General features: G+C 42.3%; 1 protein-coding gene across 2 annotated transcripts; it reads right to left on the bottom strand.

The window, feature by feature from the left end:
• Positions 1-692: 692 nt before the first annotated feature.
• Positions 693-6,369, bottom strand: kdm8 (lysine (K)-specific demethylase 8). 2 transcript variants are annotated; one of them, XM_080487886.1, is made up of 8 exons: positions 6,339-6,369; positions 4,233-4,705; positions 3,519-3,691; positions 2,696-2,828; positions 2,551-2,601; positions 1,192-1,341; positions 1,010-1,102; positions 693-918 (listed from the first exon to the last, which is right to left on the bottom strand). In XM_080487886.1, the coding sequence occupies exons 2-8, from the start codon at positions 4,683-4,685 to the stop codon at positions 754-756; spliced, it is 1,218 nt and encodes a 405-aa protein (XP_080344012.1). In that variant the 5' UTR covers positions 4,686-4,705; positions 6,339-6,369; the 3' UTR covers positions 693-753. The 2 variants fall into 2 exon arrangements, with proteins under 2 accessions (XP_080344012.1, XP_080344013.1); XM_080487887.1 differs by having other exon boundaries at positions 736-918; positions 5,690-6,349.
• Positions 6,370-16,266: the final 9,897 nt, after the last annotated feature.

Here is a 16,266-nt window from a genome sequence, read left to right as displayed (position 1 = left end):
ACGTGACGGCTGCTCTGAAATCTGCGGCGCGCTGTTGTGCTTTCGGTGCCGCTCGGGAGTTCTGCAGCATCGGCGTACCTAACCAATGAGGCCCTTTCCATTTCCGAGTCTGCCTATGCTCAAGGGATTAATTCATTTATTAATTTTCATCTGTGACCCGTTTGATTGCTTCAGACTGTCGGTTTAACCAGCGAGAAGGATTTATTACCACGTCCCCGTACCTGTAGCTCGCTCGGTTATTAAATTTGAAGACTTGTCTCATTTCCATGAATTATGGAAATCACACATCTGAGAATATTTGTGGGAATAAGGTTGAGAATACAATTATACAAGCCAATTTGAAAAGGGAAACATATCCTATCAAATTAAATGACTAACAGCCCTCTAAATGATATGCAGAAGCAAATAAGCACAAACTGTTCACTTGTCAGGGTGGTTGTTTTTTTTTTTTTTCTTACTGCTGGTAGCTTTCCACACAATGGATGCTGTTGCAATCATCAGCAGCACAGTAAAAGTAATTATTCAGCAGTGTGTGTGTGTGTGTGTGTGTGTGTGTGTGTTCATTGTTCAGGGATCAAAGGTTTGTGTGATCAGCAGTCGTCCTTACACTTTCCAGAATTAGCCTCACATTAGTTAAAAAGCGAGGATTGATTTCCCCTCTACTGCAGCAGAAATCCAGCTGGACTCGGACTCGCTTCTACAAAGAATCGCTTTTTTTTTTTGTTTTTTTTAATAATTATTATAAATCTGCAATCAGGACCACCAGAAGCTGACAGAGAAGCTGAGTTCTAACGCTCGGACATAATGCCAGTGCTGGACGGGGATGAACAGCACGTCGCCAGGCTGGAGCAAACATTCAAGATACGGAGCCTTGGCAAACTGCGGGAAGCGCTCGGCGTCTGGATTCTCCACCTCCACCTGCACGGAAGGCGTCAGAAATTTAAAAAAAAAAAAGTGCATATATTCTGCGGGTTCACCACACGTTATCTCTGTGGACTGTCAATCCCACCTGACTGGTATTGTGAAGCAGCTGTGATTGATGAGGGTACAGCTTGTCTGTGTCCTCCGGGGAATATAGGCGAATGTATTTGCTTCCAACCACCTAATGTACACACAGAGGCGGTAAACAATCTGCGGCCGCGTGACGGATCTTCAGACATCCGACTCCGACTTTCTCGGTCTCGTCGTCACCTGGGCCAGGAAGTTCTGCTGGGGATCTTGGTGGAGAGGAGACACGGTGCCGCCGGGCCCGAACCAAGCGTTTACAGTAATATCTTCTTCATCTCCTTCACCCAGGCAGCAATAATCCGGCAGGCGGATGTCTTCTTTCAGCTCTGGTATCTAACAAAACATCAAAACAAAAACCAAAAAGAACAGCAATTGGGTATTTAGGACGAATTTCACTCACTAAATATTCTTTTTTTTGAAACCGGGGCTTTTGCCAACATTCCTGCAAGTTAAATTAATTACCAATTATCGTTCTTTTTACTCTGTTAGGCTGTGATTAAAAATACATGGCTTTAGGGAAGGCGGTTATTTACTCAGCGTGCCCACTGTTTGTGTCCACACAGCTGGATGGACCGTCATGAAACCTGCTGCAGGTTTTCTGAATAATCAGCGGAGGAAAAAAATAAAAAGGACACCGTTTAACTCCCAATGATCCCTGGCATTTCAGCCACGCTAATCGTTTTTGTTTTTTACCGCCTCTGGCACTCCGTCCCATTCTCAGCTCAGCACTTTGCCAAATATCTTGTGAGTTTTTTTTCTCTCTCTCAGATTTGACACACAAATGAACACACACCTAAAGACGTGCCGATACAGTTTAGTGGACAAAAAGGACAAAGGTTCCACTCTGGAAGGTCACTTGTGCTACTTGAAAAGCCAAAAGCACTGACGGCTTTGAGGGAGTTCAGTTCTCATGAAGGGTCCAATCGGGTTTCGGGGACACGGGTCAATCTGACTTCATGTTCCTGAGCTTGTATGTAAAAAAATTGTATTGTATTGTTTAGTTTGATTTAAATTCTTTTACATATGCTGGAACTTAAAACTTCCCGAACCACCAGCGTGGTTGTAGACTTTATCTTGTTTAGTTATGATCTTTTGTATGCCCCCATCGTCTGGTCACTGAACGTAGAGAAACTTTCCAGCACTCTTCGTCGCCGCTGAATCCTCCTTTCACCTGATCCCCAGCGACTCATTCTTAAACCGTCATAAGCATGCATTATGAAAACTTAGCATGATTGGCAGCCTCTCATTCCGGATCATCCACAACTATCAAACTGTGCAAAACACCAAACTTTTCATCCTGACAAGGTGCCCTTTTTGGAAAGTTCACTCCAGACAACGCGCTGACGTCTGCGGTGAAATTAGGGCGGAAAAGTCAATATTGTCCAAAGCGATGTGGTGGTGAGGATGACAGCCAGAAAAGAAACAATCTCATTCGTCAAAGTGCTGAAAATGTCATCGGAATGCTAAATTGCTGAACTGACAAAATTAATAGATTGCCACTTTCTCTTAAACGCGCTGTGGAAGTGAGATGCGGAACCGTACCTGTTCAAAGAGCTGATGCTGAGCCAGATAGCCCGAAGCTTCTCCTCCGTCCTGGGTAATAAATCAAAATGTTGGGTTAAAATTCACACGGTGGACGATCCTTCATTAGCAGTGTGTGTTTAATGTATGCCGGGGAGGCACTCACTCCTTTTAAAATGTATTTATCAATGAATTCGTTGACTGTGAGCAGGGTTTGGGACCAGTCTTCGTCCGTGTATCTGGTTCCCACCTCAACGGGGACGGTCCGGCAGCCCGCCACAGACCTCAGGTACTCGATGCTTTGCAGGAGAGGAGACAAACACGGGTCTTTCTAAAAAATCTAAACACAAATCTGCATCTCAAACGTTCAAATATAACTGAAAGGTTCACTGTTATTTATAACAACAAAACAAAAAAGTTCAGATTTCAGTTTATGTGCATACGGAAACTTGTCCTTTGTATTGTATTAATTGCGTATTTGAGCACTGATCTAAAATAAAGCCACATATGCACTTTTGAATGCGAACGAGGGGCCAGAAGCAGTTTGACGGATGTTGGAGTGAACAATCAGCTGTCAGGAGGCGGCAGTGAGAGGGAGGACAGTGAAGGATATTCTTAAATTGAAAGGAAGTTTTATCAGACTGGTGTCAGGCTCAAGAGTTAGCAATCAGAGAAGAAGTGATCAGTAAACCGACCTGCATTCTTGTCTTCTTTTTTTTTTTTTGGGTGACAAAAATCATCACAGTGATGTAGGTTTTTCTGGCCTCTCAGCCAGAGGAGAGCACTCTGCTGTCATCACAAGTGTAAATCAGTCTGATTACAGTGCGACATAAGCTGGATTCTGTTTCGCAACATACTGTTTCTTTTTATTTTATTTACTGGAAGCGTCTGAAAAAGAAATTCCCGCCAAAGAGGAAAGTAACCATCAAGTGATTTTGATGAACAGATGAAGGAAGACATACGTTAAAAGAGTAAAAAGTGAGCCAAACCTCCAGGGGTGTTGGTTGAGGGCAGGCCAGTGGTCGATGACTCCTTCTAAAATCACCGGTTTGAGGGGGAGGAGATAATCTGTGTTGAAGCTTTCTAAAGACGGACACTTGATCCTGGGAACGGCCGACTCCTCTTTGACCACAGGAGGGTGAGAGCCAGCAGTCTTTGTTCTCTGGTAATGAAATTCAAAGCAAAATAAAAAGCAAGATTTCATTATTACTACTAATCCTTTTAAATTTGTATTGACTATTTTAATCTTCATGCCCTTTTTTATTTTTAAAAGATATTTTTTTAATCTGAGTAAAAGTAATGAGTGCTTCTGCAACCGGACTGACATTTCAGTGACCTGATAACCAAGACAATAAATGGCAGACTGAAGGAAGTCCTTGTGCTTTGGCTTCACATTCTCGGTTTTGTGGCGTCTCAAAGCGATCTGATAGAGATTCTGTTGCACTGCATCTTCTGTGACATCTGATGGAGTGAAAAATAACAGACGGCAACATACTTCCCAACAGCTTATCCTGACATGTCTTCATTCAACATAGTTTGTTGTGAGCTTCCAATCTTGGAATCTAATCTAAAATGACATCCTTTGCCTACACAGAACAAAAAAAAAACAAAAAAAAACTACTCGTGTCTAGTTTCCTATAAATAAAATAATAAGGTCACAAACTCGCACAGAATGTGCATTTCATATAAAAAAGACAGCCGACCTTGACATCGTGTTCATTTTCATCCTCTTCTCTGGAAGACTTCCGTATTTCACTCTGCAGGAGCCGAACAATAGTGTGAAGTATGTCGTCCATGATGGCTGCACCCATGAGTAACCCCATGTCACAGGTCCTGACAGCCTGCAGAATCTCATCTTCTGAGGGATTTTCACGACACAGCGCAGCCACTTTGAACAGGCAGCCATAGGAGTAAACGCGTCTCCATTCCTTGTCCACATGCCGCCACGTTCCCGTGTTCAGTCTCTCCCATGAAATATCCAGGACGATCTGAGCGGTCAGCACACGGCTGGAGCTTTCTGCCTCGTTGTACAGCTGCCGCCGCGAGCGCTTCAGCATTTCCACCACACTTGACTCCACTTTGTCGCTGAACTCCAGCGCGAACTGGCCTTCATTCGCAGGCAGAGCAGCACAAATCTTTGACCACAGCGATGCCATCAACAAGGTCTTTACTTAAACTGTGGGACGACAACAGAGGTTACTCAGTGCTATACTCATTCAGGCTAAACTCCTGTTGATAAGGTTTATAATTCTAAGATGAATCTACATGTTTAGAGACAGAAAGGGTTGTAATTTAATCACTCGTTCCAAGGCTCAGCTGGACCCACCAACGTAACAATCTGCTGAAACGACCCACCCTCCTCTCACACACACACTCCACTACACGTGTTTGCTCCATCACTGACAGTCTTTATGCTACACTGAAACAGATGTATACACCCAATTTCCAAATTGGCAGCCGCTGGGCGCAGGTGAGGGCGTCCTGAGCCAGAACCGTGGACGTGACACATGCACAATGACGACACTTTGGTGGCGTGGATTTCAAGAGCCGCCAGCTCTGCCTCCGTGTGACTCCATCCATGGAGGAGGTGCCAAAAGCAAGAGGCAGCCAGCTCTGAGCACCTGATTCATTTGAGGACAACAAGCAGAGCCGTGTAAACTTGCACGAAACAGAGCTGAATGGTTGCTTCTAAAAAGCTGCATAGTCTGAGGCAGTGATTCACGTTACATTAGTGTAAAGTGTATTGTTTATTTAAAAGTCTTTAAAAAATGACTAATGAAAAGTCTTCAAATACTGCAAGGATATGGGTGGCTTGAACGTGATCATCCTGTCTCTAAGACAGACAAAGGTAAGCTCACAAAGTCAGCCGTGGAAAGAATAAGTGGCGGCATGCCAGGCAAAGGAGAGATGAATCGGGCAAAAGGGAGGTAAAGAAAATAAGAGTGAACCAAGAGAGTTACATAAAATATGGTTTCATTGAAGCAATGGACAAATTTGGAGCTGAATGCACCTCTTATGGTGAAAAACCGCTAAATGGTGAGCAACTACAGAATGAAGTCCACCAAACACCCTGAGACGGTGTGTAAACCCAAAGAGTTTGTCCTCAGAGAAAAAGAACTCATCTTTACAGATCATAACAAAGACACTGTGTTTCACATACCGCGTCTAAAGAGGTTCTTTCAGCTTTCTTTGTAATTGCACAGGGTGTGCTATGGATGAAGCTGTCGAGGTTTGCAATGGTAAAAACCAGTTTTCCTCAAGAAAAAGGTTGTGAATCACTGACCGAGGGTGTGTTGTGACCCGGAAGTGACCTCCAATAGCATTCCAAACGCCCATTCATGCATCGATATGTGTGTAAGCTTAAACTCCAGTTATTCTGGGTGTTTGGAGGATTGCAGCCCTGTCAGATTTCAATATGGAAGTTCTAACAACAAGGTAAAAATAGTTTTTCCACTTTGCATTAGTGTAAGGGAAGGTGATGTGTTTTGTTGTCGTTTTTCCAAGTACACTTTCAGGGCACAAACTCAGAAAATGAACGATACATACAATCATTGAAAGCAGTATCATGATGTTATTGCTGAAAAAAAATAAACCTTATACAGTCATTTAACATTAGAACAAACGTATATATGACGCACATTCATTCAAAACAACGTTTAAACTGCAGTTTGACGAAACGCTGCAAGCTGGAGATACATATTTTGCCGTCAGAACTGAATCTACCTGCTATTGTCACATTTACAACGTTATTCAGTTAAATGACGATTCATTTTAAAGCTTTCGAGATGCTGCAAACAACCAAAACAAACCTGCTGACAGTGGGATAGGAAAGAGCACCGTGCGGAAACACAAGGTAGCGAAACATTGGTTCCACATCGTATTCACCATTTTTAAGGCAGCATGAAAAAAAAAACCCGACCGATTTTGTAACATCTCTGGGAAATGCAACATTTCGAGCTTTTACTCATATTTTTTTTTTTCATATTTATACAGCATCACCTTTAATTTGCATTCACTTTGCGGTCCAGTAGAGGGAGGTAACATCTGCACAGGCAGGCTCCAATCTGTGAAATTACTGTCACACCATGCTGTGAGAGCCAGGCTGGCGCGCGCGCGCGCGCGCGCACACACACACACACACACACACACACACACACACACACACACACACACACACACACACACACACACACACACACACACACACACACACACACACACCCGCTTGTAATGCTGTGTGTTGGCAGTTTTTCTTACTATGCATACACTCTCCTCCTACACTGGACTCCTACACAGTTGCTTGTGCCCACTGCCTTAAAAAAAGAATAAATAAATAAAACCTGTTACTCTCCCATCTGAGCTCTATTTCATTAGATTATTAACCAACTGTGGCAATGTTCAGGGACTTAAGACTAAAAACCTAAAAACAAAACATGGTAGCAGCCCAGCATCTCTCCTATATCATGTATGTATGTATGCAGTATTGTATAACTCCTCTTGTAAATATTGTTTGTGTTTTTTGTTCATTTCATTCTTCTCTGTTTCACTGCTGAGCCCTGCATATATTAATATTTTATATGACTTTCATTTTTATTCTGTCTTATTGTAATTTTAACTATATTTTTTATGTTGAGACACCCTGCATAGAATTTCCCTCTGGGTTTAATAAAGTGTTTCTATTCTATTCTATTCTATTCTATCATGCATCCACATAATACCAAGAACAACACACTCAAGTCAGTACATGACAGTTACCACCGTCACAGCAAAACACAAACAACATGCAGCCAGATCTCTGATGTCAAAGGCCACACAAACAGTTTTCTACACACACAGTCTGTGCTCCTCAATTTTCTTGTTGGAGAAGCCTCAACCCTTTAAAATACTCTTTTTTGCCCCTATGCCATGTTACTGACCGTTTTATGGAAATAACCATTGGGAATTGCAAACCCACTGCATCACATTTTATTTGCATTGTACACATTGTCCCAGCCTTTTTGTAAATCAGGTTTTTCTGCTATTATAAATTGTAACTGGTATCAATTTTAGACTTTACTGCTGCTCAGGAATATGCCATGAAGACTGTTTGGGACTGCTCTTGCAAAGCTAGAAAAATAACGGGTTGACTTTCATTTGAGATTTTTCAATGTTTCACATTCATTTGCATTGTTTCTTTTCTTTCTTTTCTTTTTTTTGAGCGGGGAGGTCGCCTGAGCAAACATGATAGGACACCTTCGACAGGGATGTCTAGAATCTATAAACATACAGCACTATTATCAAATGTCAAACACTCCATGAAATTCAAATAATCTCAGTGCAAATGGCAGAGCTGCTCCTGTATGTAAAGCAGATGGGAACAAGAGCGAGACAGTCAGCCTTTTCCTCGAATCACAGGGGATTCTAAAATATTTCAGGCATTTCTGCTCATTCTCAGAGTGCAAACAGCAGAATCCTCGTGGCTCGATCTATTCACTTACTGGCACAGAGGTGAGGAATTACTGTGAGGACCGATAATACAGTGTAATTCATGTTATTGTTTTTTTTTTTTAAGCTTCTGCCATCACTTTTAGGAAAAAAAAAAAGAGATTGAATTCAAATACAAGGCTACATATAAAGAAAGACAGAGCGTGCTTGTCTTAATACCCTAGGTGTCACGCATACAGCAAAGTGCAAAAACTACAGAAATGGTTAGTGGTATTTTTCTATAAAATTAGCTGCTGTTTCACGTTGATATATTTTGTATTTCAATGTTTAGATGAGAGACAGCACTGAGACCTGAGCTGACACCTCAGTAACGCTGCAGTGAAGGCAGCATTATCAACAAAGCCATACTCTGACGGTAAACGTGTCATTTCATGCACACTGAAGGCTGCAAAATGCCACAAATTGAGAACTTTTGACATTTCACTGTTTCATGCACCAAGAAGCATTGTTAAAATATGTTGAAATTACTTGAAGATTTATTGAAAATATTCAACTTGTTCAAGTTTGTTTTGGAAAGATGTTGCACCGTAACACAGAAAACCATTTGAAATCATTCATGAATTTTGTATCTGAAGGTCATTATGCTGCCATTTGACTGGTTTCGGCTTACTCGAGGCCAAATTGTTTTGCTTGTGTATGAGTTTGACACCCCTGAGCTACACAAAAATAACCTTGTGTGTTGCATTAAAAATGATTACAAATAAACTACATGTCAAGAGCGCATTGGCGCTTACAGGTCACTGTGCCCGTAATGTATACTGTAAGATACAGATACTCTGTGATTTATGATTTTTAATCATGTCGAGAATTTATTGATGCAATGTGATTAATCAATACAGCTAGGCTACTTATATTTCAGAGCCATAGATTCTAACTTGCCCAGACCTCAGTCAGATAGGCGATCAATGAGTCAGGAAGACTGGACTAACATAATCAACCAAACAAGCCCTTTATTCGTACAGGGGGAGAGAGAGAGAGAGAGAGAGAGAGCGAGAGAGAGAGAGAGAGAGAGAGAGCCCTCAGATGGTCAAACTCCCTGTGTTCGTTATTGTGTGGGATTTCGAGAGAGACCGACCTCCCGTCATGTTTGTGTATGTCTACTTGTGTGCGCAGTGAGGGTGGTCCCAGCAGGAGAGGCTGATGTATTATTCACATGCGCCTGACTCTGTGGTTGTAAGACAGTGTAGGACCATGCTGAAGGTCACGGGTCCCTGTGCTCGGAGGACTGACTCGGCGAGCTCCATCGGTAGGTGTCAGTGACCTCCCCACTGCTCGCGTGAAAAGAGAATAGTGATCACACTCTGATGATGTCAGTCAGGAAGTATTTCAGCTCAAAATAATGAAATATTGTGATATATATAGAGAGAGAGAGAGAGAGAGAGAGAGAGAGAGAGAGAGAGAGAGAGAGAGAGAGAGAGAGAGAGAGAGAGAGAGAGAGAGAGAGAGAGAGAGAGAGAGAGAGAGAGAGAGAGAGAGAGAGAGAGAGAGAGAGAGAGAGAGAGAGAGAGAGAGAGAGAGAGAGAGAGAGAGAGAGAGAGAGATTTAGCTTGTACTATATTCCCTGTATGTCTTCACGTACCTTAGCTTCCTTTAATTCAGCCTCTTTACTACAATTAGGTGAAATAGTCAAAGGCCTAGTTTATACAACAACATTTCAAATGAAAATGATGTCCATTTATACGGAAATGGCAGAAATGCAGAACATTATGTAGCTTTCTGGCCCACTAGTGGTTGTTCTTTTTTGTTTTTGTAATGAAACTACACACGCAGAGAACTATACACTATAAACATTAATATTGGCAAGTACACGGACATCCGTATGGACGGACAGTGAAATTGGATTGCCATGAATCTCAACTATAAAACTACCAAGTCCCAGGAGAGTACGGACGAGGAGTCATGACACTCTGGAGGCCGCCATTGTTGTTATTGTCCATCTACTCGCACATGTGCAGAAGCACAAATTACTACGGCCGTGGTGCGCATGCACACAAGCACTGTTTCCATGGAGTCGGAGCATTTTTGAAAAGTTCCACATTGGCACTTGTTTTCTAATAGTTTCCAGTGGCTCCGAGCACTATTATTGTGTAAGCGCAACCCTAAAATGCTCCCCCCCCCAAAAATAATATTTTTTAAATTTCACTTAAAAATGTTAAGTTGGTCTTAAGTATGAAAGTGACTGTGGTTGTTCTATGATGGACTGGTAACTTTGTGTAAAATGCCTTTTTCCTAATGTCAGCTGGGGATGGCTCCCTCTTTGACATTAAGTTGGACACCGTAGTTACAGAATATGGCTAATTGCAGGTTTACCACTGTTTAATGCGAGTAAAGAAAAGTGCCATCAATTTTGGCTTTAGTTTTTTTCAGGAAACTCTCGACTCAGACAATTTTTACATCCGTCAACTCGTCCAGCGAATACCACAAAGGCAATTCATACTTGTGCCGATCATGTACAGATTAAAGCCAATTCAACGGCTCTTGATGCATTTCCAGCACATGAAAGCTGGACTGTACTGATGGTGTGAGCAAAGATTATTCCTACTTAACTCCGATCAGAGGCCTCTGGTTCACTAAAGAACTCTCTGACATTGAAAATGATCTTAGTTCGTTAATCTTATTAATTAATTCCCTCTGTTAAATTTGGAGCGCGTGTTCATTTTCAATTGATGCAGATTTCTTCTGGTAAAAAAAAAAAAAAAAAAAGTTTTAAACCTAAATTCTTCTCAATCAGATATGGCTACATGTTTAGTTTGTCTTGAAAGTATTCAGTATCGTATTCAGTATCGTAATTCATTTTGGTTTGAAGAAAACTGTTTTAATTGATTGCCTTTGCAGAGAATCTTCCTTGATACATTTTTTGGACTCTCAACTGTGTCTGTGTTTGAGTAGTAAACAATTAATTTGGTTTGTATTATCATAAATCCCTTTGAACCTGGGCCTGTCTCAGTAGTGCTCGAACACGAGCTCCCAGCAGTGGTAACGGAGGCGGAGGCGGCGGAGGCGGCGGCGGCGGCGGCGGCGGCGGCAGACTCAGCAGCAGCAGCAGCAGCAGCAGCAGCAGCTTAGGGTTTGGCAGCATTCAGACGGGGGCAGCGGGGCTGCGTGGACCGTGACTGTCGGCAGCACGTTCCCGGGGGTCTGCGAGGGAAGAACCATCGGGACACCACAGGAGGGATGTAATCACCACCATTACGCTCCAGGTGTTGCTGAAATAAAAGATGGAAAACAAGCCTCCGGTGGTGTTGCCATGGATCAGAATCCAATTAAACACTGTTTAGCTTGACACAAACTGCCAGTCGTAGCCTGTTGACTCATGAAATTAATGTATTGTCGTGGCACAAAGAAACTGTTGCCGCAGAGAGTGCAGCATGACCCGAGGCAGTACCCGTTTGAACCGCGGCAGCTTCATTCTCAGGCCATGTAAATTTCATTAGGCGATTGAAGTGTCAGAGAGACAGCAATTCATTTTTTTGTCTCTTGCAGTTTCAGGGGCCACGCGTTTGCTTAGGCCTGCACAGAACCACCACATCCTGCCAGCGCCTCTGGAAATCAGAGTCACACCCACCCCCATGACGATTTATGCATACATAAAAGCCAGTGGAGTTTAAGCTTTGCCACACACTCTAGGTACCTGGTAATGGATATTTAGAAATACCCTAGAGAAGTAACAAATGAGAGGTGTAAAGTTAAATGTCCTGTGAAATCATCAGGAGATCTGAAACAAGCTGCCTTTACGGCCTCGGGGAGGTTTCAACAGACAATTATCTCAGGCACGCCCGGCCCTCCGCTCGGTGTGACTACAGGTCAGCGCTGCAGGTCTGCTCACTCGCAGATGTTGTCAGGAAGTCAGAGGCAGGGATGACGGCGCCGTCCCCCGGGTCACCGCGAAGACACGGTGCTCGCCAGCTTGGCGCACCTCCGCGGAGCAGTGTTAACGGAGGGCTCTCGCCTCCTCGCTCCAAGCAGGTGCTCGGTTCCAGTGGCTTAATGTGGGACGCGGGAGTGCAAGCAGTCCGTCAACACCACTTTGGATCAAATTAATGCAGCCAGGTGTACCCCTGCAGTTGGGGCTCAGGTGACACCTGCTACTTCCCTTTAATTAGAGCTCAAACAGCTGTTTCAGGATAGACAGCGAGGGGGAGGGTCCCCGGGTTAGGTCCGCCGCCTCTGCCGCCACTTGATACTGGTCACATTTGATTATCGCTGCAAGGTTTGGGTAGTGCTGATGCTCAAAATCAATACCAACCAGGGGGATATATATATATATATATATATATATATATATATATATATATATACACGGAACCCAAAAAACAGTGATAGTGACATGGGAAATGTTTGCCCGTTTGAAGAATTTCCTGTTTTCAATCCTGTTTCAGTGCATTTATAACAAGAGCATGGCACTTCTGGCCAAAAAAGATCCACTTCTGACAAATATGACTCACTTGCTAAGCAAGGTGAAGTGGAGGCAGTCTTCACCTCGTTATTCTAGTACTGTGGAAAATCTTCAGTGGGCTGCAAGCTCTGAGGGTAGTTTAGGTAGCTTTGATCTTTCTTGGATGCAGTAATAAGCATAGTGCAGATGAAGAGAGAGGGTATCATCTTGAAATATGATTTCCCTTTGGTTCTCTAACAAGGCTAAAAAGAGGTGGGTGGTCAGCTCCAGGGGCTCTGCAGGAAATTCTTAGCTCCCGACAAGGTGCAAGTGTAGAGCCCATATACAACCGTAGCATCTGAACAAAGTGATATTACTCCAAATGTCTTGGAGGCCCCTGCAGCCGGGGAGCCTGTGAATCATTACTAAAACGGCCTCCGCCATGCAGTCTGTAAATCTGCGACTCGCAAGGTGGAGGGTCTGTACGGGGGGGTACGAAGACAGAACATTTGCCTGTAGTCTCTTCAGCATCTGATGCCTGATTTACTCCAGCGGAACGGCGAAAGATTATTTATTACACTGGTTAGATGGTTGTGCCGTCTACATACATATGCAAATACATGTTATATCCATTTTTAATATCATGGCAAAAAGACCCCAACCATGGGAGAATTGAAATTTACTTCAGAGAAAGATTTCTTTTTTTTTTTTTTTTCTGAAAAATTGGTCTCGGCTGTAACGATATTCCTTCTTTTCTTTAACAAATAACGCCTTTGAAATCTTATTCTCCTCACTTGTGTCCAGCAGCTGTTCAAAAGGTCGAGCCTGGCATTAGAAGTTAATTTACCAGCAGAGAGCAGTGTTGTGGCAGCAAAGTGCTGCTCGGCCACAGCTTAATGATTTAGTATGCAAAGAGGAAGACAGAGATAGTTGCGCATGTTGTACTTTCTTTGTTGACAAAGTTGACTCCAAAGGCCTTTCATCAGGTCAGATTTATGAGTGACACTCCCAACATTACAGAGCGCAGCTGTGGAGCAGAGATTAAGCCTTCAAACTCCAGTCAAGACAAAGGGAGAAAAAAAAACAACAACAAACATTGACTGTACTATATACAGCAGAAAACCTACCAGCTACCAAAAGGAAATGTAATGGAAAACTACACATTAAATGAGCGAAATGGCAAATTTACAATAACATAAAGTTTTTTACATTACTGTATTCATTCATAGTTTGCATCAAATACCAATCAAAGCTTTCAGACTGTGACAAAACCTATTTCTTTTTGCCACGTATCGTCTTTGTGTATCTATAATAATAATTTGCAATTATCTTTTTATTACATAGGCTCACTCAATAAACTAAACCAATCATACTTTATAAATCCCCTCAGGGAAAAACCTTTTTCGGCGTGCTGGGGTTCACGAGTCTTGCTCATGGACCCACAGCGGTCACCTGTCCACTGTGGGAATCAAACCTAATCCCAAGTCCACTTCCTCAGCCCCTAGGCCACTATTTACTTCAATCAGGTGGGATTTCAAGCTAGAAACTCTCATGTCTAACCGTAAAAAAAAATGGCATAGTCATGAATTTGTTGATTGAGGGATGTTGTTAGTTTTTCAAAGAGTTTATCAAAACTGATTTATTGTGTTGTTCTTCATTGCGACACTTCGACACATGTTTTGTGGGTTCTATATGGTCTTGTAATTGTATTTCTGCACCGGCTACTACCTTGCTTGTGTCTCGGTTGCAAAGAAGATCTTTATCTCCCCGTTGAAATAATGCCCCCCAAAAAATAAATAAAGGTGATAAATGAAAATAAACAATAGCGGTTCCTACACCAGAGTGGAGAGTAGCGGTTGGATTTCCTGAGAACAAATATCAGCCAGTGGGTGTCTGACCTTGGCACACATTAGCAGTTTTAAACTGGGACAGCAGTCACCTCTGCTCTTGAAGAGGAGTCCCTTTTTCATGTGTGCCAGCTGAAACTTAATGCATCCACTGAGTTATAGTCCACTATGCGGGGGGGGGGGGTTAAATGTTTGCACTTGCTCGCAGTGAAAGGAAGAAGATGGTGAATTTCCATGGCACCTTTGACCTGCCGCTGTTTCTGTCACAAACAACTGCCTCTGTGAATGAGGGGGAGGGGAAGGAAGATGTCCCGACAGTCTTGGGGCGGAAGTGTGCGCGCCGCTGCCAAAATGTCATCACATACTATTGATTTAGGAAACCTGAGGTACTGATTGATGATATCCACTCAGGGAAGGACAATGAGGCATCTCCCCGGCTCTCACTTTGTTCTGCATACGCTCAGAAGTGTCCATTTTTCATCTTTATCCCTGCCATCATCATCATCATCATTAGTGTCCTTCTTGAAATAAAAGATTAAAATAAAATATAAAGTATAAATATATATATATATATATATACGCACGCACACGCACACACCTTATTTCCTTTCATTAAAGGCTGTTTGAAAGCTTGAACTGAAAAATAAAGAAAGATAACTTATTCAGCTCTTCAAACCACCTGCCTCCCCAATGAACAAACACACGGACACGTCTCTGAACATGCCCAAAGGCTCTTATCACATCCAGCTGTCAAACGGGTGCTGAACCATCATCCAGCTTCCGTGTTCACATTTTGACACCCTGACCTCTCTGAATATCCACAGTTTTGTTGGATTTTCATACAAGAGTTGTTTTATTTTTTATTTCTTTTTGAGACACATCCACATTTTCATGTTGTGCTGCTCAGTGTCACTCTTTCTATTGGTGTCTGTTGTAATCTATAGACACACACCAAATGGATGCTTTCAGCTTGCCTTGTGTCTATTTAGTTGGGAGCGGAATTCGTGGTGAAAAGAAGAAGTCTGTAAAAAGGAAAGTCATTTTACAGAGTTCTTCTATTCGCTCCCAATCAAAAACAAATTATGATCTATTCCCATGTGTTGCTAGAAAATCAACAAATTTGGTATCCTTGGAAACTGCGGCCTCATTTAAAATGGCTGTAACATTTTTTTTGTTTAGTCAACCAACTGTTGCAAAATAAAAACTAATACAGAGTAAAAGCATTTGGAAATTTTATAAACCCACCATGTATCCGCAATAAATTATAAACAACATCTCAGATGTTTTTTTTTTTTTCTTTGGTTCACTTTGAATGTGCTGGGGTTTATAGAAATGTGTTTTTGGCTGTGGGACATATGTATGTAGTTTCTTTTCTTTTCTTTTTTTCCTGCATCGCACACCTTCACCTTGCATCTGTGGATTGCAAAGCGACGTTGCCTTACAGAGTAGTTTGGTGGAAGTGTTTCCAAGGCCATGCAGTGGTCTCAATGTAGAATCAAACATGTTTAATGCAGTCTGGGGGCTATTATTGACTTTTGACCCAATTTGATTTCCATCCATCCATCCATCCATCCATCCATCCATCCATCCATCCATCCATCCGGTTAAAAGATGTGACATCCCTGGAACAGATTAATTTTTTAATTCAATGTTCTTGACATTTCTGGATCTTCATTGTGTCCTTTTGGATTTAATAGAAAGGGAGGGAGGAAAAAATGAAACGTCTCAAACAATAATTACATCACCCCGTTGAACTGGTTGAAGGACTACTGTCCTCTGTAAGCTTCTTATATTTCCTTTGAAATCAAACCCCAGCAATTCCTAAGCTTCCTCTGTTAGTTCGGAGAATAGTTATTCCAGAGAAGATTTGCCTTAAGGGAGATTTGTGCTGCCCAGTCAGTGGGCCTCACAGATTGCATTTTTCACACTGACATTTAAAAAAAAAAAAAAAAAAAAGGATTCAAGAAGTTAACTAACTCGGCAGCATTTTAATTCCCTGCAACAGATAGCTTCATATATCGTAAGTCATAA

Source organism: Lipophrys pholis (genome assembly GCF_963383615.2).
Source record: "Lipophrys pholis genome assembly, chromosome: 19".
Classification (NCBI taxonomy): domain Eukaryota; kingdom Metazoa; phylum Chordata; class Actinopteri; order Blenniiformes; family Blenniidae; genus Lipophrys; species Lipophrys pholis.
This window is presented reverse-complemented; position numbering and strand designations above follow the sequence as displayed.

What these genes read in the sequence shown, in the direction of transcription:
- kdm8 (XM_080487886.1), bottom strand. Translation starts at nt 4,685, where the DNA reads ATGGCATCGCTGTGGTCAAAGATTTGTGCTGCTCTGCCTGCGAATGAA. An exon ending in CTCAACCAACACCCCTGGAG is followed by an intron (nt 2,829 to 3,518) that starts GTTTGGCTCACT and finishes TCTCCTGCAAAG; the next exon opens with CATCGAGTACCTGAGGTCTG. An exon ending in ATAAATACATTTTAAAAGGA is followed by an intron (nt 2,602 to 2,695) that starts GTGAGTGCCTCC and finishes TTTATTACCCAG; the next exon opens with GACGGAGGAGAAGCTTCGGG.